The following is a 24,252-nucleotide window of genomic DNA, read 5'->3' on the forward strand; positions in this document are numbered from 1 at the left end:
CAGGGACTGTGTAGCTGGGGCAAGGGCAAACAGCAAACTTTGTACCAAAAGCAGGCAGGAGGGCTGGGAGGATTACATGACAATGCCATGTTGATGCCTGGATACTCTGGAATGAATCATGACAGGCTGGTAAGGGTTACCAGATTTGCCTAGCAGTTAGCAATTTTCTGTTGATTTTGCACAGCTACTCCTAAACAGTTATGACTGGTTTTCTGCAGGTTCATGAAGTGAAGTGTTGCAGTGAGCAACCAAGCACTTGACATGGTGGGCTGGGCTCAGTGACATGGCCTAGGAGCACAGCAGGACTTTGGATTGCATCCTGAAACACAGCACTGTGTCATGAGCTGCTGAGAACAAGGTGCAGCTGGTCTGCTGAGAATGTGCTGCTCCCAGGCTACAGGGGCTGAAACAGAATCCATCCCTTGGGAAAGCAAAAGGCCTGTCAAACCTCTGGGTTTTAAATTCAGAATAAAATTGGTCAAACTGGTCACAAACCATCAGTTTTGACTAAACTTAGTAACAAAATAAGACTCTAAACATTCACATTTGGAGCATCTGAGGTTGCAGATATCTATTTTATTGACACTGGCACAGCAGCAGTGACAGAAAATGTTTGTGTTCATAAACAAAGAGAAAATTACTTCCGCAGCTGAAGAGATACTTGGTGGAAATTCCAGTTATCCCAGAGGAAGCTCATTTTTCAGTTTTTAACACTGCCTAGAAAGGAAAGGCTTTGTCAGTATACACATGCCAAGATGAGTCTTTTGATGCCTAAAATCATCCATCTCAGTGCACCATCCAGCTAGGATGTGCAAGTGGAGCCTGAGCCAATGCAGGGATGTCTGGAACCCTTAAAACCACTGTGAGAGTTGAATTTATGCTGGTAACACCAGGATGGCCTCCATCCACAGCTGAAGCATGAAGAAAAGATTAATTCCCTTATTTTATTGGCAAAATGAGGACACATGCACTGCTAAGCTTATTCCATCTTAAGAGGGGCAGAAAGCAGTAAGGTCTAAGCCTTGCATTATGAGCCTGGAGCAGGCACAGTCTGTCACCAGGCTGTGTTTTACAATCTCTGAACTTCATATCTCCCTTCCCCCCCTTATAACAGGGCCCCAGTCTTGTGGGAAGAAAGATTTCAAGTCTTTACCAACATTCTGTTACCTGCTTTCAGAAAATTTCATTTCTTCTCTAGCAGAGAAAGCAACCCAAAGCAAACATTGATAAAAATGCACAAAAAATAAAAATCTGCAAAGCAGATATGTGAATTTTCTCACAGTATTTTCTAACATCTCCCAGGTGCAAGGGAGTATCAGACACCTCAAAGCAGGATCTAAACCTACAGAATATTGGTCCACAGTCAGTCTGTTCAACCAGGCTTCACCTGAGGATATCCAATAGAAAACACCTGAAGTCTTGCCTCTGTCTGGGCTTCCAATTCAATGAGAGTGAGCATTCCCTCTACAAGGGAATCTCATGTCTGGAGACTTTGCTCAGGAACCTGGACTCAGCCATCCTAGTGCATCCCCTGGGGTGTTGGCAAGATAGCCTGGCAGGCACTGAGTCAACTTTTACTGGTGCACAGCTTTAGGTGAGGGTAGGAGGTCTCTGCAGAGGGGCCTGGACAGGCTGGATTGATGGGCCAGATCAAACAATAAGAGGTTTAAGAAGACCAAATGTCAGTGTTGGTCACAACAGCCACCCACAGGGGAGGTACAGGCTGGGGACAGAGTGTCTGGAGAGCAGCCAGGCAGAAAGGGACCTGCAGATGCTGGTTGACAGCTGACTGAACATGAGCCAGCAGTGTGCCCATGTGGCCAAGAAGGCCAATGACACCTGGCCTGAATCAGGAATAGTGTGGCAGGACCAGGGCAGGGATTCCTCTGCTGGACTCAGCACTGGTGAGGGCACACCCTGAGTGCTGTGTCCAGCTCTGGGCCCTCGGTTCAGGACGGATGTGGAGATGCTGCTGTGTGCCCAGAGAAGGGGGTGAGGGGTCTGGAACACGAGTGCTGTGAGGGGCTGAGGGAGCTGGGGATGTTTATCCTGGAGAAGAGGAGGCTCAGGGCAGAGCTCATCACTCTGCAAGGGGGGTCAGGCTCTGCTCCCAGGGAACAGGGACGGGACAGGAGGACACAGCCCTGAGCTGAACCAGGGGAGGTTCAGGTGGGACATCAGAAACACAGAAAGAGTGATTGAGCATTGCAATGGGCTGCCCAGGGAGGTGGGGGAGTCACCATCCCTGGAGCTGTGTGACAAAGGCTGGATGTGGCACTCAGGGCCATGGTTCAGTTGGCAAGGTGGTGTTGGGTCACAGGTTGGACTCAATGAGCTCAAAGGTCTTCTCCACCCTGGTTTTGTGACTTTGTGTGTGATTCTGTGACTCACTGAAAGCTGCAGACCAGCCTCTGGAAGAACCAACACTCTTGATCTCAGGCCAGATCCTTCAGGAGAAGCAGGTTCTCCATAGGATCTCTTTTAAAGTGTGAAAATGCTTTATGAGAAAGACGATTCTGCAGAAGGCAGCCTGAAGCCAAAGTTCTTAATTTCCTGGATACATGCTCTAGGCACTACTTACTCTTCCAAAATATGGTCTGACAGTATTTTACCTCCAACCACAAACTAAGCTAGACTAGTGCAGCCAAAAGGCATTACAGCTGCTCAGATCACACTAGGAAAGGCAGCTCTACATCTTGTACCACTCGGGTTGGAGACACAACTGCCCAGGGAATTCAACTAAGGACACAGAGCTTCTGTTCTTTTCTCAATTAAATGCTGGTTCTGCCTGAGGCTCAGAGAAGGGCTGCTCTAGAAATGTTCAGAATTAGGTTGACTCTCATTACTTTCACTTTATGAGGCAACTCCTTAAATCTGAAACTAATGTGATGAAACTGGCTGGAAGACTCATGCTCAGCACCAGAGCCAGAAGCAACAGAGTCACAGAATCACAATTCACAGAATGGTGCAAGCTGAAAGGGACCTTCAAAGATCATCTAGTCCAAAACCCCTGCCATGAGCAGGGACATCTTTCATTAGACAAAGTTGCTCAGAGTCCCATCCAACCAGAGCCTCAACATTTTCAATGATGGGGATCCACAACTTCTCTGGGAAACTGTGCCAGTGTCTCACTACTCTCATCAGACATATTTCTTCCTTGCGGTCAACATAAATATACCCTGTTTCAGTTTAAAACCATCACCCCTTGCCCTGTCACTAAAAGTCCTTGTAAGGAATCTTTCACTGTCTTTCTTATAAGACCCATTCAAGGGGGCCAGAATAAAGTCTGCTCAGAGCCTTCTCTTCAGGCTGGACAACTCCAACCCACTCAGCTTGTCTTTAAAACCCCCTTCCTTCCAGAACTGCCCTTTCCAAATAATGCCTGTACCACTGGCAAGGCACAAATCTGCTGCTAGACTCATTTGGAGCAAACAGCACACCTGCAGTAAAGCCTTACCTTCGTAGCAGGGTCTTCTCGAGCCTTAGCTCTGAGTTTGCTTACTTGGCTCTCAGCAATATCTGCCCTTTCCAGGGCCTCACCTATCTTCTGCAGTGCATTTTTCAGTTTGGAGAGATCAGTATTGGCTTGCTCACCCTGAAATTACAAAAGAAAAATTTAAAACCATCTGGCAACATGCTGGGGCACAGAGCCAACTTTTAAACTAACAGTTCTATGAACAGGTAAATAAGTATTTGCTTCATTTTAGTGACTCACAGCTTCCTCAGCTTGTCTTTTGTAGGATTTCATTTTCAGCTGCAGTTCATCTGCCAGATCTTGTAACCTAATCATGTTCTTCTTTTGCTCTTCATACTGTGGAAAGAGAATGTGCAATTTTATGTCCTTGGGAGACAAAACATCAGAATTACTTTCTATTTTTACCCACCTGAAAAGTGAGCTCTTTGTAACGCCGTTCATATTTGGAGAGGCTTTTAATGGCCTCTGAGGATTGTTTATGTTTTTCTTCCAGTTCAGCTTCTAATTCTCGGATCTGGTGAATTAATCAACAATTGGCTTAAGCCCTCACACAGGACTTGGAGAAGAAAGATGTTTTTGACACCCATGTTCAGTGCCAGTACCCACCCTGGCCTCCAGCTTCTGGATCTGCTTCTTCCCTCCCTTCAGTGCCAGCTGCTCAGCCTCATCCAGACGGTGCTGCAGGCCCTTCACTGTCTGGTCCAGGTTCTTCTTCATCCTCTCCAGGTGGGCACTGGTGTCCTGCTCCTTCTTCAGCTCTTCTGCCATCCTGGCTGCCTTGGAAGGGAGATGACACAAGAAACTGGAAGAATGTGAAAGAACAGCACATACTGTGCACCAGCAGAGGATTAACTCCTGTGTCCTGCTGAAAATTCCTGCTGCCCCACTCCCTATTTTATTATTTTTTTCAATAACATGATAATGGCAAAAAACATGACAGGAAATAGTAGGGGAAAGGATGGGAAAAGTCTGCCTTACTGCACACAGGGCTGGAGTGACAGAAAGGGTAAATGTTCTGTCTCACTGCACGGTCCCTCTGTGACCTCACTAACAGCTGGGAGTCAGGGGAAACCAGCCAGAGCAACAGCAGAGTCTGGGAACAGAACATGGCTCAGCTGAAAGACAGCTGTGCTCAACACACCTGGGCTGGGCTGAGTGCTGTGCTTCAGTGTTTGCCCTGCTACTGCCACAACCTCCTGGAGGGCAGTGCCACAAAAGCACAAAATAGTTTAAAACAATCTATGTTATTTAACACAAACTAAGATTTATTTTGCTCTCAAATGCTGGACTCCTACACAATATAATTAAGCACTTTGATGAAATATTGAGTGACATAATTAATGTTATAATTATATAATTATAACTACAATTACAATTAATGTAGAATTCAACAAATTGCTTTGGCAGCAAAATATCTGAAAAGGTCTAAATTGAAAAATATGACCACTAGAGGTTTTATATAAATATATATGTAGTATAATTCATTGTAATGTTTTCTTTCTCTTTTATTCAAACAGAATAGAAATCATTAAAACACAAGAACACCTCAACATGAGGAAGAGCTTTTTTCCATGGAGGGTGGCAAAGCATGGAACAGCTGCCCAGGGGGTGCCAGGGAGTCTCCCTCTCTGGAGACATTCCAAACCTGCCTGGACACGTTCCTGTTCACCTGCTGCAGGTGACCCTTCCTGGACAGAGGGGTTGGAGTAGACATCTCCAGAGGTCTCTTCCAATACTAGTGATTCTGGGATTCTATTTGATTTTTTTTTCCATTTAATGAGGAAGTTGAAAAGTTTTCTTTCTATTTTAATTCCACATAATGTATCTAAGATTTTAGTTTGATCCTCTGCATCAAAAATCATTAGCAGATTGAGTCCCATGACACACCAGTCCTATTGCCTGACTGAGCTTTACACATCTTACATGGGAGGATTTACCACCAATTTTGAATGGAAATTTACAATTCTCATTTAAAGAGTTGTTAAATAGGATTTTGCAAAGATAACTATCAGATACCTTAGCCACTTTACTGGTTTCAATATTGCAGGACTTCTTTGTAGATTACATTTTCATGCAGCACTGAAGAAAGTTATTTTATTTTCAACTGACTAAATGTGAGTTTAGTTCTTTATGATGACAACAGCCCCACCTGTCAGCAGTACATGCTCCCTGTTGCTCTAATCCTCTGGCATGAAGCCTTTTAACCAGGCCCACAGACTGGTTCCTTGTCCAACATGTGACAAGAGTATTTACATTAACTCCCAGCAGCAATTCCTTACATCTGTCATTGCCTTCTTAGCTCTTTCTTCAGCACTTTTTGCTTCATTAATAATATCTTCTATCTCTGCTTGGAGTTGTGCCATGTCAGTTTCAAGCTTCTTCTTTGTATTAAAAAGGCTGGTGTTCTATAAAGGAGAGAGAGAGAGGCTCTGAGTGTCTGTCTTTAGTCTCTTACACACAGAGACCATCAATTACCATTCATTCTCCTTCCATCCATCTCTGGACCCCAAATACATCAGTCTTAGCAAAGCAAACTACCTGGGTGTGGAGGAGCTGTGCACGTTCAGCAGCATCCAGAAGCTCCTGCTCAGCCAGTTTCCTCGACCGCTCTGTCTGCTCCAGCGCTGCCCGGAGCTCCTCAACTTCAGCCTGCAGCAGGTTTGCTCTGCGCTCCACCATGGCCACCTGCTCCTTCAGGTCATCCTGTGTCCTGAGAGCATCATCCAAGTGCAGCTGAGTGTCCTGTATTTGAAGAGTCAGTTTTTTCCTAATGAATTTCTTGAATACTGTGTTTAAAAAATAAATCAACCAGAAGGTAAAGCAAGACCTTGAGAGCTCCCTGGATGCTGTGCAGGTGTTTCTGTGCCTCTGCAGCCTGGCAGTTGGCATGGCTCAGCTGGATCTCCATTTCATTCAGGTCTCCCTCCATCTTCTTCTTCAGCCTCAGGGCTTCAGTCCTGCTCTCAATCTCAGCATCCAAAACACCCTGCATTGTCTCCACAATCCTTTCATGGTTCTTTTTTAGCTGGTTGATCTCCTCATCCTTGTCAGCAAATTTTCTGCTGATTTCTGACTTTATCTGAGTCAGCTCTTGGTTAACACCAAGGATTTTCATTTCTTCATGCTCAAGAGCTGCCTTTAAAAGAAAAAGGGGAAAAACAAAGATGAAGGTAACATTTCAGAGAACAGAATTATTGAGGTGGTACTGAGTGACTTCACAGAACTTCCTAAAGTTTGTGGCAATCAACCTTGCACACAGCTACTGCCAGAAAAGGGACAGAAAGCTGCTCAGCATGCTCTTTACTATTTACAGTAATATTTAAACTAACTCACCTCTGCCTCCTCCAGAGCTAACTGCAGACCATTTTTTTCTATTTCAGCTTGATTTTTGGCTTTCTCAAGGTCTCTGATCATTTTGCCATTTGCAGTAATTTGCTCTGTGAGATCAGCTGCTTCCTCTGTGAGAGAAAAATGGCATCAACCAGGGGAGCTGAACACTGCTTTGTTGCTGCAGTCAGGACCCCTTTTGCACACATAATTATGCATATACAAATGTACATGTGTACACAATGGTACACATGTCTGTAAATATGTACAAATGAAACCAGACACAACCAACTCATGCAGGCCAAGTGAGCATTGGTGTAGTTTCATAGCCCTTCTTACAAAGAGCCTGGAAGAGCCCTGCTTTTGTTACACCTAGGGATAGGCCATCAGGGCCTAAAACTACCTGTCTAGTCATTGTGTTCAGTGCATCTGTAAAACTCACTTTCATGAGCTGCTCAGTCTCCCAGGCACTACCTTTGCCTTAAGGTCTGCAGCAGATGGGTGTGCAGGACATTTGCTTTATTAGTTTAATCACTTTATAAACATGCTTAACAACTTTTGGTAAGACACTGATATTCTGCATTGAGGTGGAGAGCACAGGAAGGACAGAGTGCTGTCACTTGGTGCCCTCCTGCAGACACGAGTGTGCTCATGAGCACCCCTTGCTGTGGTGGGTCTGTGGAAGCTGATGTGAAACCAGAGCCAAACACGTACTCTGGAGAGCAGAGTTCTCCCGTTTGATTGTTTCAAGCTGATCTGAGGTTTCCTCATAGGCATTTTTCACTTTGAAAAGCTCTGTGTTCAGTGAGCCTGTTTCTTTAGAGAGAGCTTCCCGCTCCAGCTGGCTCTCCTCATACTTCCCCTTCCACTCTGCCATGACCTGGAAGACATCATAGAATCATAGAACACTTTAGGTTGGAAGAGACATCAAAAATCACCTAGTTCCAAATCCCCTGCCATGTGCAGGGACACTCCCACTATCCCAGGTTGTTCCAAGCCCTGTCCAATCCAGCCTTGGACACTTCCAGGGATGGGGCAGCCACAGCTGCTCTGGGCCCTATGCCAGGGTCTCCCCACCCTCACAGGGGAGAATTTCATCCTCATATCCAATCTAAACCTACTCTCTGTCAGTGTGAAGCCATTCCCCCTTGTTCTGTCTCTCCAGGCCCTTGTAAACAGTTTCTCTCCATCTTTCTTGTAATTCCCTTCAGGCAGTGGAAGGCCACAATTACATCACCCCAATGATTCTCTTCTCTAGTCTGAACAATCCCAATTCTCTCATCCTTTTCTCATAGGAGAGGATATTATGTTTCATTTCTTGCTGGTACTGGAAATGTCATTTTATCTGTGACTACATTTTGTACTACATAAATAATGTCTCTGAAACCAGGACAAATTCCTGCTGCCACGCCCTAGTGGCTCTAGTTAGATTCACTTTGACTTCAGCATTGACTGACATACAGAGTGTTAGTTTGGCTTTCTGGAAGGCTACATTTGAAAGGTACTGTGCTTTTTTATCACCTTATCAAAGTTCTGCTGTTTCCTGTCAAGGGCAGCTGTTAATGTGTTTGCTCTCTCTATGTCCAGTGTCAGATCCTCCACTTCCCCCTGCAGCTTAAACTTCATCTTCTCCAAGGAGGCACACTTGGAATTCAGCACATCTGCCTGCTGCCCTGCTTCCTGGAGATGCTGAGAGAGCTTTTTCCTTAGGCACAAAAATAAAAAAGCACACAATTTAAAAAATCATTACGTTATGTGTCTCATTTTAATTAAGACTACATGCAAACCCCCCCAAAATAATATAGGTCAGGCTACTAAAAGTAGGTCTGTGCTCTGCCCAATATACATCTGGACAGCTCATGTCATCTGTTCTGTACTTGGCCTCCTCAAGCTCCTCCGTGCGCTGAATCGCGTCCGTCTCGTATTTGGTTCTCCACTGGGCCACTTCACTGTTGGCCTTGGACAGGGCTCGCTGCAGCTCCCCCTTGGCCTCCTGCTCCTCCTCATATTGTTCCCGGAGCAAGTCACAGTCGTGGCGAGCGGACTGCAGGGCGTGGGCCAGGGCGTTCTTGGCCTAAAAATTCCCCATAATATCATTGTATTTCTGTTACTGTGACCAGCAGGAGACCTCATGACCTTGCACATCTGAAATACCATCACTGCAATGTGGGCAGAATAGAGAGAGCTGAGGCTTTGTTAGTGTTCAGGAAGCTGCCTTTACCTGTCACCAACTCTACCACTAGAAGAGACCAAAAGTGATGCTTTCACCTTGGCACATGCTGTAACTTGCCTTCCCTGTGGCTACAGAAGCTAAAGAAATCACATAGACCATGGCTTTAAATTTTAAAAACATGGAAGAATTCACCAAGTTAAATCAAGTTTCAGCATGCCAGAGTCATCCTTTGCAAAGAACTTACTGCACACGGTGCTTACTGTACGCATTCCTTCCCCAGAGTAATTTTACTGTGTTGGACTACAGGCAATACTTAAAAACTCCCAAAAGTGTTGTTCAAGTGAACTGAGATCCTGATACATTTTGAAGCCTTGTCAGGTGCTCAATAGCTCACACTACCTTGATCTCTTCCTCCAGCTGCCTCTTGAGCTCTCCCACCTGCTCTGTAAGTGCCTGCTGGCTTCTGGACAGCTGCAACCTTACGGTTTCTTTCTCTTTGAGTTTACGGCTTAGTTCACCTGTGACAAGAGAGGGCAAGTTCTTAATACTGCCCAGATTAAGCATCCTGAAAACACTCATATATAATAATAATAATAATAATAATAATAATAATAATAATAATAATAATAATGTGGAATCCCACAGCACTGTTTACCTTATCAGTTGCTCCCATTATGTACATACATCTACCACTGAACAATATATTTTAATCCTTCAAAATGCTTTTGCTGTTGTTCATTCTTTATCTAAATTTACCTGATTCCCTAATTCTAATTGTATCCCTTATTACAGTTGTCATCCACTACATGCTATTTTTTTCCTGAAGAAGAATGCTTTCAAAAACTTGCTTGTTTATCTTAAAGCCCAATTTTCATTTTGAAACAGTAGGATTTTATGCTGTCACACTAGCAGAACTGACACAAAATGCTGTAGCAGTTTCTCATAGTTGGCCTTGTAATGCAAGAGATAACCCAAAAGTTTAATTTCATAAGATTTACACTAACTGGAAAACATTTATTCCATATCACCCTCTGTCCTGGGGGCTGAAGTACATCTCTCCCTTTTCTTGGAGAGGTGCCAATAGTCTATGCCATCATCTCCAAAACTCTCAGTACTTCTTGTAGCCCACCAATACTTTTCCAGATTTTCCTGAGCCATTTAACATTTTTTCTCAAATTTTCAGTTTCATTCTAAGATTCCCCTTGAGCACCATGCTCAATGACCATACAACAAACTGGTGAGAGAACGGTACACATGAGAGAATCTGTTTGTTACTGAAGGGAAAAAATACCCTCTCAGCACATCTTTGTTCTTCCTTACCAGACTCTGCCTGGAGCTGGGTGTTTTGCATCACCATCTTATTCACATTCCTCTGGTGCTCCTCAAGTTTGGCTTTCATCTCACTCATCTCATCTTCCACAGTGCGGTACTTTTTTTCCAGAATAGCCTGAAAGAGAATAACAAAGTAGAATCTGTGAATTTGCAAAGTTCCCATCAGACAGAGATATTGGTAATTCGAGCATTTAAGTTATAAAGAAACACCTTGGACTTGGTAATGATCTCTGTACGACCAGCCAAGTCATCAATCTCCATCTTCATCTCACTCTTCTCCTTCTCCAGCTTCTGCTTCACGCGTTGCAGGTTGTCGATCTGCTCCCCCAGCTCAGCTGTGCTGTCCGCGTGCTTCTTGCGCAGGGCGGAAGCCGTGGCTTCGTGCTGCAGCGTGGCCTCTTCCAGGTCACGGCGCATCTTCTGGAATTCTGCCTCACGCTTCTTGGTGAGCTCTCTTTGAGCAGTGGTGGCTCCTCCAGCCTCTTCAAGGCTCCCACGGATTTCCTCAAGCTCCCGGGCCAGCTCAGCACAACGCTTCTCTGCTTTCGCCCGCGTCGCTTTCTCACTCATGGTTTCCTCTTCCAGCTCTGCAGCATGGGCCTGGAGAACAGGAGGGAACAGCACATCAGGAATTAAATAGGGAACAAGTCATTCAGTGCTTAGGTTACTGCATATTTGTCACAGTAGAACACCAAGAACTTTGTCTTGGAGACTGCAAGCAAAACAAACTTCCTTTGAATTTCACTGTTTTAGCATTGTAGGTAAAGACTTACTGACAGGAAAGGACCAACTCATTCTAGCTTTAGATCACAGCTTTCTGTTGTATTGGGTTTGCATGGCCAGGTTTGGTTGTGGGGGGACACAAGGGTGGCTGCTATGAGAAGCTTCCTCTATGTCTGACAGAGCCAAACTGTGGACAAGCATTATTCACGGTACTTCAGTTTAAAACTAGCAAACAGTAATGATGAAGTAGATACATAAAGTCTCTTGCCTGCAATTCTCTGATCTTCTTCTGCAGATGAATACCTGAATTTCGGTGTTCCACAATTTTATTTTGCATCTGATTAATATCCAAGTCTTTCCTGTGAAAGAGATGTTCATTTCATTAACAGAAAATATATCCTGTTAAAGCCAAATAATAAATTTTTCACTATTTTTTTCTCATACTTCCTTAATTTTTCATCTAAATGTTGTTTATCACTCTCCATCTCTACTATGGTTTCCTGTGCAAGTTTCAAGTCTCCCTCAAGCTTTCTCTTTGCTCGTTCAAGGTCCACACGCGCTTTTCTTTCAAGTTCCAAAGATCCTTCAACCTGCAACATTAACATATATAAACATGGCTGATGGAACAACTAAAGAATCTGCTCCTTCACCTTGTGTTGGACATGCTCACATGGTTCACTTGCTGCTCCAGCTTGATCCTGGCTTTGGTGAGGGTATTAACTTTGTCCTCCTCTATTTGCAGGTCATCCAGTGCCTGTTGTTGGGCTTCTTGCAGGGCCTTCTTCTCCTTGACTAACTTTGCAACAGTCTCATCCAAACCTGTCACTACATCAGTCAGATTTTTCACCTATTGTAAGGCAAAATACTTAAATGTCACTAATAATTTTGGCCCTCACATAGGCAACAAACACAGACAATGAACTTGCTGTTAGACTTGCAAAGATGCTTTGACCATTGTATGGTCACACTCTACAATCTCTCTGTTATGTATCAACCCTTCAGTCACAAAGTCACAAAGCAATGCTGAACCTTAATTGCAATGCATTTTTGCATGCTTATGGGCTGGTTTTCCTGCACCAGGTGCAGGAAATAGGGATGCCCAGGTTCAGTACCAGGCCCATAGATCTCCTTTCACAGCAGGATGTAAGCATTCAAGTTTACTGTACCTTTACAGCCTATACATTGTCTAACAGAGCAATTGTTACTAAACTTTGCAGAAATAAACAGCACCTTGTTTTCAGTGACAAGCTTTTCCTTTTCAGCCTTGACCAATGTTAACTCAAGGTCATCCATATCTTTCTTCAGCTCAGAGTATTCATCCTCCAGTTTCCTCTTTCTGGCTGCCAGATCAGCATTCATCTCCTCATCATCTTCCAGCTTTTCCATTACTTCCTTTATTCTTGCTTCCAGCTGAAATTTTACTGTGATCAGCTGGTCACATCTTTCTTCAGCATCAGCCAAATTTTCATTTTCCTTTTTACAGAGAACAGAAATGTGTTTCATTATCACACACTGGCACTGACACTTGCAGAAATCATCTGCTTATTAAGTGGCTGGTACATGAAACAACAGAATTTCCTTTCAGCCTTTCCTGAACACTCAGACAAAACTGATGTAATCTGAAAAATGATTTAAATTACATACAGTTTGTACTTGGAGGTGTAGGTCCTTTTTCTCCTGCACCAGAGCCACCATTTTTTCTTCCAATCTGGTCCTCATGGCTTCTGATTTAGCCAGTTCTTCTTTTGTTCTCTCAAACTCTTCCTTCATCATGGCCAGGTCTTTCTCTGTTCCCACACTTTTTAAGAGGGGTTTTAACTTGAAGTACAGCTTCATCCAGGGCCACTGCTTGACCTTCATGAAAGCACGGATGTTGTACTGGATGCAGAGGATGGACTCTCTGAAACCAAAGTGATCCATCACTACTGTGGAATAAAGCCCATCTTTGAGCAACCAGCCCTGGCAGAGGACACACACCTGTGGTCAAACATTATTTTCAACTCAAGTCTCCGGAGGTATCCCCTGCACAAAGCCTGGGTCCGTGTGATCAGCTGTCCTAAACAGTCATCTCTCATCTCTTCCAGGACACCCAGCAAACCTGTCTTGAAGAACACCTGCAGCCAAAGAACAAACATCACTCGTTGCTGGGTTTACATTTCAATGCAATGAATGTTTTCATATTGTATAGCAAAATTAAACGTTTACCTTAGTGTGTCCAAATTTGTACTGAGTATGATCTATCTCAATGGAAGACAGCAACTTTTCACATGCCTTCCTGCTATCAATAAACTTTCCTTGTGGAATGACACTGGTATTCAGAAGGTGATATCTGGTAAAATAAAGAAAAAAGCTTACCCTTCACTAGTGTTTTAGGGCACAGGATGCCACAAGAACAGCTGTCAGTTTGAACATACAGAGGAAAGCTGAGTCTGACTCACACCTCCAGCCTCAAATAGCAAAGCAGTAAGAAAAGCAGCACAAAGCAGCAGGTCAGTTCAGTAGGTTCCAAGGATGTGTTACAGTCCTCACTGAGACTGAAGGCATGGACAGTCTGTGCTCTGGACCTGAGACACTCTGCTCGTCTGTGTCAAGTCATTATCACTACTCTAGGGGTTCAGCTCATTGGTGTAGCTGTAAACTCAAAATATGGATGGATTTTAAGAATAAGGGAACTGCTTTTCTGAACCATATCCAGCTTCTCACATTCCTACTGAACCAGAATTACACTTTGTATTCAGCAATGAACTTCCTAATCCTACACTGAGAGATTATTCCATAGCTATTTTCAGCATCGATACACAAATCTGCCCTCCCACACCAATGGCTGGGCCAATGCCCTCAGTTAGTGCCCAGAACACCATTTCAGCCCTTCTCAGGGGCTCTCCAGCACACCCTGCACAGAGTTGTAAGGGGGGAGTGATTGTTCTTAGAGATCTCACCCTACATTTGCCTTTGTTCTATCACAATGACCAGATCACCCCAGCTGGGATGCCCTGAATTTAGCAACCCTTTATAAATGTCTTATTTGCAGCAGTTCCCATGATAAGATTTTTTGGTTGTGGGATTTTATCTATAAATGAATCTGCTAATGCTGTAGAAATGTTAGCATGTAGAAACATTAACCCACTACAAAATAAGAGGGTCATGAGGAACTAACTTGGATTTCCTGCTGGAGTTCCTTTTGTTACTAGAGATCTATTTGTCAGTCAAACCTAGCATTTCATCAAGAAGTAGTATTGGATTTAACATAATTTCCTCTTTGTAAAACCATTCTAGTTAGAGTTATTTAAACCATTCTCTTCAAACCTCTACTAGATAGCAGTTAAACACAGGATGTGCATAGACCACCCTCTGTATTTTTGCTGAAACATGCTTGTGCCCAATTTGAGAATTAAAGTAAAGAATATCCCAAGATTCAGATTAACAGGAATGAATTAAAAATAGGTTTTGGCATACAGTATTGAGAAAGGCATCTGGGTGGACACTGCCCACACAGACCATGTTATTAGATATGTGTTTTGCTTCCCATGAGTGTTAAATATTAAAAATCTTTTCCTAACAACTGTATTTAGCAAGACTGTTCTCTCAAATGAATTTGGCTCAATGCAAACAGAAGAATGTCATTACTGACCTTTGTTTGAAATCCCCATAGGGTATCTTGTTAGGAAATCCTTTCCTGCAGATCCGAATGCCTTCCAGAACACCATTACATCTCAGCTGGTGCAGAACAAGCTTGTGATCCATCAGGCCTGTGACAGAGCAGCATGGGCACATACTGATTGCTCTGGCATTGCTCTTTCTGCCCCTTTCTATTCTATGTTTTATCAATTACCTGGGGTCTTTGTTTCATTGGGAATGATGCAGCGCACAAAGTGAGGATGAGTATTTCGTAAGTTAGACATCAGCTTATTTAGATTTTCCTGCAAAACAGAGATAATTTCTAATCTCTATAGTATCTCAGTTCTCAAAGTGATTTGATTCTGCTGAAAAGCAAAAATCCAGAACTTTCTCCTTACTCTTATAGTGAATAATCTACAGTCCTGTGTAGGCATCAGCAAAGGAAATGGCTACTACTGAAGAACTTCCCTCCTGTCTTAAAATGAAAATGTGGCTGTCACAGGTGTGACAGTCTCTGCCAGAGAACACACTTACCCGAAAGAGTACAGAGACAGTTTGGAAGGAAGAGCCCTTCTTCTTGGTTCCTTTCTTCTTCCCACAACCTTCAGCTGGAAAATGAGATGACAGTCCAGCTGAGGACCTGCTGCAGACCCCTTCTGTGCATCTAACACCCAACACACAAGCACTCAGCACTGATCTGTGTCAGATGAGAGGTACAGTAGGAAAACCCAAACTGGAACCATAATCTTCTGAGCTTACCTTCATCTATGGAAGCAAAATTGGCATAAAGATGGCATAAAATTTTCATAGATGATTTCTGATACAGCCCCACAACAGTTTCATTCAGAGGGTCCTTGTTCTTCTCCAGCCAGCCAGTGATGTTGTAGTCCACTGTGCCAGCGTAGTGCACCAGGGAGAAGTGAGCCTCAACCTTGCATTTGCCAGGCTTGGGCTTCTGGAAGCTGCTGGACTTGCCCAGGTGCTGGTCATAGAGCTTGTTCTTGAAAGAGGTGTCAGTTGCCTTGGGGAACATGCACTCCTCTTCCAGGATGGAGAAGATGCCCATGGGCTGAATAGAAAAATGGTGTTTTCAAATGAGATGAATTCGAGCTATAATAATACAGAGTGAAAGACATGCTGAAATTGAAGTACTGGAGGTATTTTACAGAGAATTAGCCTAGGAGGAGCAGGTAAGCAAGACTTTTTGTGAATGGCTGGAAAGATACTTAAAAGAACTCGTAAGATTTTAATATACAGTTTTGAACTACCCAGACAGTGTGTGTAAGGCAAAAACTGTGCAGTAACTTCTTAGAATACAGTAGTGACTTCTTACTCAGAAGGAATTAAAAAGCAACCAGGCATGAAACGTTCTGGGATTTGAATTTAACTGAGAGAAAACCTGAGAGTGAAACAATACAGGAAGGAAACAAGGAAACAAGGCAACAAGGAAACCAGGAAACAAGGAAACAAGGAAGGTCTTTTTAGAAGACAGGATACATTCCCAGTTAGTGGATAATTAATTAATCACAGGGGTAATATTTAAAGAAACAGAGGTGGTGAAGAGACCTGAAATCTTCCTAGAGAGATTGTATTGAAGGCACTCAGTGCAAACACTCTCAAGAACCCTTTACAGATCCAATTTGTGTGATTGCACAAGATGTTTCAGAAACTCACCTTCTCAATGAGCTCAATGCAGGCAGCCAGGTCCATGCCAAAGTCAATGAACTCCCATTCAATCCCTTCCTTCTTGTACTCCTCCTGCTCCAGCACGAACATGTGGTGGTTGAAGAACTGTTGCAGTTTCTCATTGGTGAAGTTGATGCACAGCTGCTCAAAGCTGTTAAACTAAAATTTGAGTAAGTGTGTTAGTAGTGTTAAAGTGCCTCTAATCAATTTTTTTCACAAAGATGTCATGGCAAGGTCAGCCAGACTGTCCCAAAATGGTTTTGACAGCAGTGTAAAGAATATACCCTGGGTGTCTAGGATTACAGAAAAGTGCAATGCAGCACATGGCTGCTGCAGCCTGCATTGGCCATGGTTTGGGTGGCCCTAATGTCCCTAATGCAGATTCTGTGGGGAGAGAGAAAGCAGCTTCATGACTATGCTTCTGCCACATCCCTTCTCCTACAAAGTGGGTGATGGATCTACAAATGCAGAAGCAGCTTCAGACAGATTTGCCCTGTTCTTGAGGGCTGCACTGGGGGGAGGAGGAAAAAAGGTCAGAGAAGGCAAACAAAATGGAGAAAAGCATTTAGAGACAGGTAGAAGTCTGAGAGTACAGCAAACCTCAAAAATCTCAAAGCCAGCAATGTCTAAGACCCCAATGAAGTGCTGTCTTGGCAGCTTCGTGTCCAGCTGCTGGTTGATGCGAACAACCATCCACAGGAAGAGTTTCTCATAGACAGACTTGGCAATGGCACTCACTGCCTGCTGCACCTGCAGGGACAGGGTCACACACTGTGTCAGGGCACTGCTAGTGCACCCCCAGAACAAAACATACCCACAATCACTGCACTAACAGGCCTTCATGACCATTCCCAGCTGTGACCTGCACCCATTTCTTTTCCTTAGGGAGAGGACAGTCCCTGCTGCTCCTTGGCACTCACCTGATCCACTGTTTGGCCCTTCAAGACATATTCATTTCCCACTTTCACCCGAGGATAGCACAGAGCTTTCAGCAAGTCTGCTGAGTTCAGGCCCATCAGATATGCTGCTTTGTCAGCCTCTGGAAAGCAAAATAATAATTTGAAATACTTTCTTCTCAGCTTGGACACATACAGGGCATTGGAACCAGCCAGAGATCACTCTGAAACTTGCAACTTGATTGGATTTACCCTATCCACAAATCTTGACCAACAATCTCATTTACTTTTCTGAAGAGTCTCGTAGGACTGGTTCTCATGACAGAGTAGCTACAGCAACCCCAGCAGATCTGGTGAAACCCATGAAAGCACTGTTGATGGGACAACACAGAGTTTTTCCCATCAAGCCACTTCTCCACAATGCTACCCAGGCAGAACAAGTGTGTATGTAACCAGAAACTGGAGAACACTACAGTGATGTGCCCCAGGCACAGGGTCCTGCAGCAGACTCATCAGGAACAAACTGGATGCAGAAACTGCTGCTACTTGAGGTGGTAAGCTGAAAATCAAACCTGGTTTTTTGTGTTTATCAAGAAAGAACTGCATCTGTCCTGGAAGACTATCCCAATTTCTAGTGAAAAATGACATGGAAACAGTTGGAAATAGTACTCTCCCAGCCATGAAGATATTACCTTCTGTGCCATCAGGCTCTGCCTGCTCCTCACGTGGTTTCTGCTTGAACTTCATGTTCCCATAGTGCAGGATTGCCCCCGTCAGCTTGTAAATCCCCATTTTCTCATCTGGGCTGAAGCCCAAAGTGTCAATGGCCACCTGCACACCAGACAGATCAGCTGGTGTTAACAGTGGGGAGAGGAAAAGTGAGACTGTCTCTCCTTTCTAACTGTACTCACATCTGTGGCAACAAGCTCCTCCTGGTCATCGATGCTGGCCACAGAGATCTGCCCTTGGCTGATGAAGGGATAGTCATAGGGGTTGGCTGTGACAAGCAGCATCTCTGAAAGGCAAACACAGGAGTGAGAGCCAAAGCCTGGCAGGGAAGATAGAACAACTGCTCAGCAAGGTTTCACAAGCTTTTCTTCCTTTTGCATCCCAAACTCTCGGTTTTCTATTGAGAGACCAGTAAAGCCTTTCATCTGCCTTCCCCTGGCTGAGCAGTCCTTCCAGTTTAATGTGTTGTGAACTGAGAGCCTGGCACTCAGCACTGGCAGACAAAGAACACAGGCCATCCACAGAAACAGCTTTTAAGAGAGAGGCTTTTAGATAAGGCTCATTTGTGCTTGTCCTCATACATGACACACTCACAGAGTGGGAGGGTGGGAGAAGGAGCTCCACCTTGGGAAATGTTCTGTGGGTAGCTGGGAAGGATGGGCAGAGTGGACTGAGGAAGAGTGCAGTAGCTGGGTGTGTGGCAAAAGGGACAGATGTGGGGCATGGGTAGGGAGTGCTGTGGCAGTGGGAAGAGAGAAAGGTCAGAGGGATTGCACTGGAAACAGGAAATACCCTTTGCCCATGATGAAAAGCTCAGCTAAATGGTTTTTAGATCAGGGTACCTGCCCAGCCTGCACCCAGAATTGCTTACCTTTCTACTGAATTCACAGGATCTGGCCCATCTAAGTTGGAATTTCCACACCATGGAGGATGGCAAGGTGTGAGGCAGAGTATACTGGCACCCCTGCACCTCACCTGCACACAGTTTGTGTTATCCTCCCTCACCCAGGGAGGATAAATGGAGATGGAGTAAATCTAGGTCCCCAGTGTGACCCTGCTATGCAGAGACACAAGTACAGCTGGGTGAGCCTGAGCAGGGCCAACACTGCAATGTTGAGGATGTAAATCAGCACATGATCCCTGCTCTGCACAGACTGAGGCACTCACAAAGGGGCACTTGGGGGCATGTGACACAGGCATTGTGCCCTGGTAGCATTGGACCCTCTGTCATGAGCTGGCACATAGAAATGTTTCCCACACTGCCTTTACTCAGTGTCACCAGGTGGTGGCTGTCCTTACCAAGCAGTTCAGGCTTCTTATTGGAGAGGATCTGGTAGAAGATATGGTAGCTTCTCTCAGCTTTCAGCTGGAAAGTGACTCTTGACTTTTCCAGCAAGTCTGTAACATGTATGCACATTTTAGACATTTTTCAGGTTCTTTATGTTCTAGCAAGGCCGTCAGCCCCCCTCAGTTACTCACAGGTCTCAATGTCACCGGAGGCCAGTTTTCCAGAAGTTCCAAAATGGATACGAATGAATTTACCCTGGCAGACAAAAGGTGGTGGTAAGTGCAGCAGTCTGAATGTTTTTATCTCTTCAGTCTCAGTGGCAGCATCACTAAATCAGTCTGATTAGCTTTGATATATGAAGATAGATAAAGGGGAGCACTTTGCTGCAGCAATGTGAGCATGAAACAGCTGCTAACATATCAGCATTTCATAAAAAAACAATAAATTGGTCAGCAAGAATATTTTTCCCAGCCAAGGGACCCACAATCACAGCTAACAAGCAGGCAAAGAGCATTAGAAATACAGGAGGCCAGAGGGACAGACACAGGATAACTCACAAAGCGTGAAGAGTTGTCATTTCTAACAGTCTTGGCATTCCCAAAGGCCTCCAGCAATGGGTTGGCACTGAGGATTTGATCCTTGAGCATACTCTGCAGGAATAATTGAATAATTATTGAAAAACACCATGAGCTCTGTGGTTGGAAGAAATTACTCTATGGCATGTTTACATGTGCAGCTTCATTGCAGCTCTACAGTGCTACTGCAGCACCATTCTGACTCCAGCGCCAAGAACCAGCACTGGGGGTAAACAACAAAAAACTCATTTTCCTCTTATTCAGAATTTCTCTCATAGTCAGAACTCTCAGGTCTCAGCCACAGGGACAGACTGATCCATGTTAAGAAACTGGAGCCTCTGATTCTTCCTGGGCACCAATCCTGCAGACCTGGTTTCAGTCCAGGTAAAGCTACACCTTGGCAGTATCAGTGCCAGCTCTGGTGGCTTGGATTTATGGTGGTAATTTTGAGGTATTTTGAGGTAAGTGTGTGTCACCAGTGCTGTCCACAGCCACAAGGGATAACATCCTGAGCTGCCCTTCACCAAGCCCTTCCTCCTCACACCTTCACCTGGGACTCCTTCTGGGTGGCCGGGTCCCCGCTGGCGGCGATTGTCGCGTAGTACTGGATGACGCGCTTGGTGTTCACCGTCTTCCCAGCACCGGATTCTCCACTGCAGAAAGAAGGCTCAGAGTGAAGAATCATCTACCCACATCTTGTTGGAGACAAAGTCCAAAGTGGCAGAAGCACTTACGTGATCAGGATAGACTGGTTTTCACGATCTGTCAAAGGGAAAAACACCTGCAGTCAGAGAAGCTGCAGGGAAAGTGCTGGTTCTCAGGTAACTGTGACCTGGTGTCCAACAGGGGAGATGGAACAAAATCTCTGCAGGCAAAACTGAAAAGGTGCATGATCTACTCTCCACATCTCTTTCCCTCCCTATACTACACTTTTTGTCTTCTCTCCTCCTCCTTTGCTCATCCTGTGCTCGTTTTTGCTTCTTTTCCATTCCTTACCTTTAATACTATTAAATATGGGACAGGACTTTATTCAGATTAAAACCATGTGTTTTGGTGACAGTATTTCCACCAGCTGTGTTCTGGATCTACCTGCTGTTCCTACATGCAGGTGCACTGCCCAGGGACTCCCCATATAGTGTGTCCTGTCCAAGTGCCCTTTGCAGAGGTCCGTGTTAGGCTGCTAAGCTTAGTACTTAGATAATGTGCAGCACAACATCACAGTGCTTCAAAAATAAAGAAAATACTTCAGGAGATGGGGAAAACTGTCTGGAGCTGGTTTTGCATCAGTTAGGGTTGATAACAAAAACCAAGCAGATAATCTGCAATATTACACAGACCAAGCATTCTGTGAGAGATGGCAAAGGCGACTGAGCCGTGGCAGTATGGAATGGCACTTGGCAGAAGGTCCTGACACAATTTTTTACTCCAAGTCCGGCCACAATAGAAAAGCTCACCAGTCAGCATGAACTGATAGGCGTTGTCAGAGATGGAGAAGATGTGTGGAGGGGCCTCCTGGCGCTTCTTGCCTCGGTAGGCCAACACCACCTCGGGGTTGTACACCGGCAGCCACTTGTAGGGGTTGACAGTGACGCAGAAGAGACCCGAGTAGGTCTGCAGGATAAGAACAGAGGTGTCACTGAAGTCCAGCTCCTGCAGCTGTATTTTCTTCTTTGCCAGAAGAAGGAACTTACATAGATCATCCAGGAGCTGTAGCGGTCCTTGAGGTTGTAGAGGACGGCAGGCTCATGCAGGTGGGTCAGCATGGCCACATCCTCAACTCTGTCAAACTTAGGCGGGTTCATGGCATACACATCATCAGGTTTGACAGCAACTGTCTATAATTCAGAAAGAAAGAGCAAACCTTGGTCCAGCAACTCTTGACAGTCCTTCCACAACCACAGAGAAGTAATAACATCTCTAAGGCTGCTCCAATTAATTTTTTTCTTCCTGTTTAACTGTGCTCAGCAAGATATAGCTATTTCAGGGCAAACACTGCAGCCAGCCAGGAACTCTACAACACTGGTACATTGACAGGATGTAAATTTACTGTAATTGCTATGACCACATGGACATGTGGTCTGGTCTGTGCTGGACCAGATCTTTCAACACATTATCACTACTTGTTAACTTTAGGTCTTTGCTGCTCACAGCTGTAAGAACCTGGGGCACATCTGCTGGCCAGCCAGCCTCCCAGCCTCCCATGACAGTGCCAGAGAGCCAGGACACAAACAGCACAAGACTCATCAACAGTAAATCCATCCTTGGGACAGACTTGTTCCACTCCTGCCTGTGGCCATTCCCAACTAAAGAAAGGCTCTGTCTCTATCAAACAGCACTGTCTGCTGGGCTCACACCGTGGGGCACTATCCAGAGCCAGTAGATATATTGTGGGGGTGGCAGATGTTCACAGCTGGCTGCAGCTTCACTCTGCCACTGCTTTCTAAAAGCCTTGGCACCTACTGCCAAGATGTTGGTCGTGGTTGTTCTTTAACCTGCTGCAGTTATTCTTACAAAAGGTGTTGGAACACGAGCTGCTAAGATATTTCAGCATTTTAGAAGATTAACACCTTGGATGCTTCTCTAGGAAACTGCAGCCAGAGACACTGACAATTTCCCATGCAAAGGTGACTTGAAAGGTATCTGCCTGCTCAGCTATCAGTAAAGGAAGGAATTTATAAGTGGATATGACAGCATTAGCTGAGAAAGTGTTAAAAACGAAGTTAAGTTTGGCAAGGCTATGATCCAACCTGGTTTACAGCATTGCCTGATTTTTTAGAGCCAAACCAAGAATAATTTTCCAATGAATACTTTTATCTCAACCTCTGGAGCTATACTTTCCTGTGGAGGCTGTGCTGGTCCCAGTCAGAGGACAGAGAAGGACAGGGCAGATTTCTTGCCTGAGCTAGCCTGGTACTTTCTCAGTTTGTCCCCAGCAGATGCTCTGAGTCCCTGAGCAGGGCCAGAAGGAATGCACTTACTCTGCCATCCTCTGTCTCAACAGTTATCTTCCCATCCTGTGCAGCCTTAATCCTCCCCCTGGTGTACTCCACCTCGGGGTCAGCCACAAAGCAGTAGGTCTTGGCATCAAATGGCTGGTTCTGAGCTTCTATTCTCTCCTTCTCGGATTTGCGCAGGTACGGAGCGGCCTCACCAAAAATCTCCATGCCAGCGTCTCTGCTCATGGCTCTGCAAGACAGACCCTGCTGGGCAGGTCCCCTGGGTGGTGCTTAGGGCAGAGAGGGGCTGAACTTTCAACCCCAGCTGCTTGCTCCAAGCTCAGCTCTCCCAGCTCTCAGGTATGTGTAAGCGAGATCTTGAGGGGTTCTTTGCTTTCCCAAGCTGGAAGGTACAAAGGCAGTGAAGAAGAGCTACCACCCTTCATGGCCCCAAGGAAAGGAGATCCATGTCCAAAAGAGGGGGAGGGCTCCCCAGGAAAGTGGTCAGATCTGAAGGATTCATGTAATCCTTAGAAAAAGTGAAGCCCTGAAGATTGTTTTTCTTCTGGTTTTTAATTTATGACTTTCCCCTACTCTCTATTAACATGGAACCTGTCCTAGTCCTCTAGTGATCAGCCACAGTGGGCAGGAATGGAAATGTGCTGTGCCTTGTTAAACTGAGCACAGGGCAAGCTGTTAGTTTTCATGCCTCAAATCCTCACCTTAACAATCAGTCAACAGAAAGCAGGAAGGAACCAGCTGACATCTTGTATCTCTGAAAGAGAAAGAGTCAAAGGTCAGACTTCAACTGAGCTGCAGCCTCTCCAAAGGCCCAACACCTCTCCCAGCAAGTAATTGTGCCTTTTGAGGGCCAGCAAAGTTCACCAGAGACCACTCCTTCCCTGCCCAAGGAATGGCCCAGCACAGAATCTACAGCAGAATTCCCAGCACAGTGCTAGAGCCTTGCACTCCAAGCATGGGGAGCACCTGTGGTAGGAACCCCGTGTCCCTCTGCAGGCCAGTCACAGCATGGCCATGAGCATGGCCAGGACATCAGGAGCCACCAACAAGGGCTTTCTCCCTGACAGCTTTTATGGGCTCAGCTTAGTTTCCCTGGTTCAGCCCCTTCCCTATATTTGGCAGGAAGGGATCTACACTCCTGCCTGCTCACCAATTCATGTTCATTTTTTGCCATATACAGTGTGTAAAGAAAGGACCTGCTCTTCTCTCCCAATTTTAGTATCTCTGGCATCTAGCTGTAGCTTGTAGATTTTTCTTTGGTGGAAATTTCCTTTACTGGAAACACGCTCTCTGCCAACTACAACCACAGCCAGCACTTCATTCTCACCAGCATGTCAAACAAATGATAGCACAGAAGGGAGCTGCCTCCTGCTCACAGGTTGCCTGGGCAGAGCTGCACAGTGCTGAAGGAACCCAAGCCAGCTCTGGATGGGGTGGAGAGCAAGGCCACGGGAAGGAAAAAGAGGATGAGGA

The 24,252-nt window shown here is 45.1% G+C and overlaps 1 protein-coding gene across 1 annotated transcript; it reads right to left on the reverse strand.

The window, feature by feature from the left end:
• Positions 1-556: 556 nt before the first annotated feature.
• LOC130260670 (myosin-3-like) lies at positions 557-23,539 on the reverse strand. The gene is made up of 40 exons (XM_056506286.1): positions 23,481-23,539; positions 22,801-23,008; positions 21,514-21,657; positions 21,277-21,433; positions 20,557-20,584; positions 20,373-20,475; positions 19,805-19,897; positions 19,439-19,502; positions 19,259-19,357; positions 18,142-18,245; positions 17,923-18,061; positions 17,255-17,373; positions 16,935-17,084; positions 16,323-16,493; positions 15,408-15,717; positions 15,183-15,256; positions 14,863-14,950; positions 14,662-14,779; positions 13,236-13,359; positions 13,008-13,144; positions 12,675-12,930; positions 12,261-12,503; positions 11,701-11,877; positions 11,475-11,620; positions 11,299-11,389; positions 10,518-10,907; positions 10,296-10,422; positions 9,375-9,493; positions 8,680-8,876; positions 8,324-8,507; positions 7,517-7,682; positions 6,809-6,933; positions 6,303-6,611; positions 6,014-6,217; positions 5,755-5,880; positions 4,082-4,252; positions 3,885-3,989; positions 3,716-3,811; positions 3,458-3,595; positions 557-717 (listed from the first exon to the last, which is right to left on the reverse strand). Exons 2-40 carry the CDS (start codon positions 23,002-23,004, stop codon positions 694-696), a joined length of 5,820 nt encoding a protein of 1,939 aa, XP_056362261.1. The 5' UTR covers positions 23,005-23,008; positions 23,481-23,539; the 3' UTR covers positions 557-693.
• Between the last annotated feature and the right edge of the window lie 713 nt (positions 23,540-24,252).

This window comes from Oenanthe melanoleuca, chromosome 18, assembly GCF_029582105.1.
Source record: "Oenanthe melanoleuca isolate GR-GAL-2019-014 chromosome 18, OMel1.0, whole genome shotgun sequence".
NCBI classification, from domain to species: domain Eukaryota; kingdom Metazoa; phylum Chordata; class Aves; order Passeriformes; family Muscicapidae; genus Oenanthe; species Oenanthe melanoleuca.

Coding starts and splice junctions, on each gene's coding strand:
- LOC130260670 (XM_056506286.1), bottom strand. CDS start 23,004: ATGAGCAGAGACGCTGGCATGGAGATTTTTGGTGAGGCCGCTCCGTAC. Junction 20,476..20,556: donor AACCAGTCTATCCTGATCAC/GTAAGTGCTTCT, acceptor TTCTTTCTGCAG/TGGAGAATCCGGTGCTGGGA. Junction 12,504..12,674: donor TACACCTCCAAGTACAAACT/GTATGTAATTTA, acceptor CTCTGTAAAAAG/GAAAATGAAAATTTGGCTGA.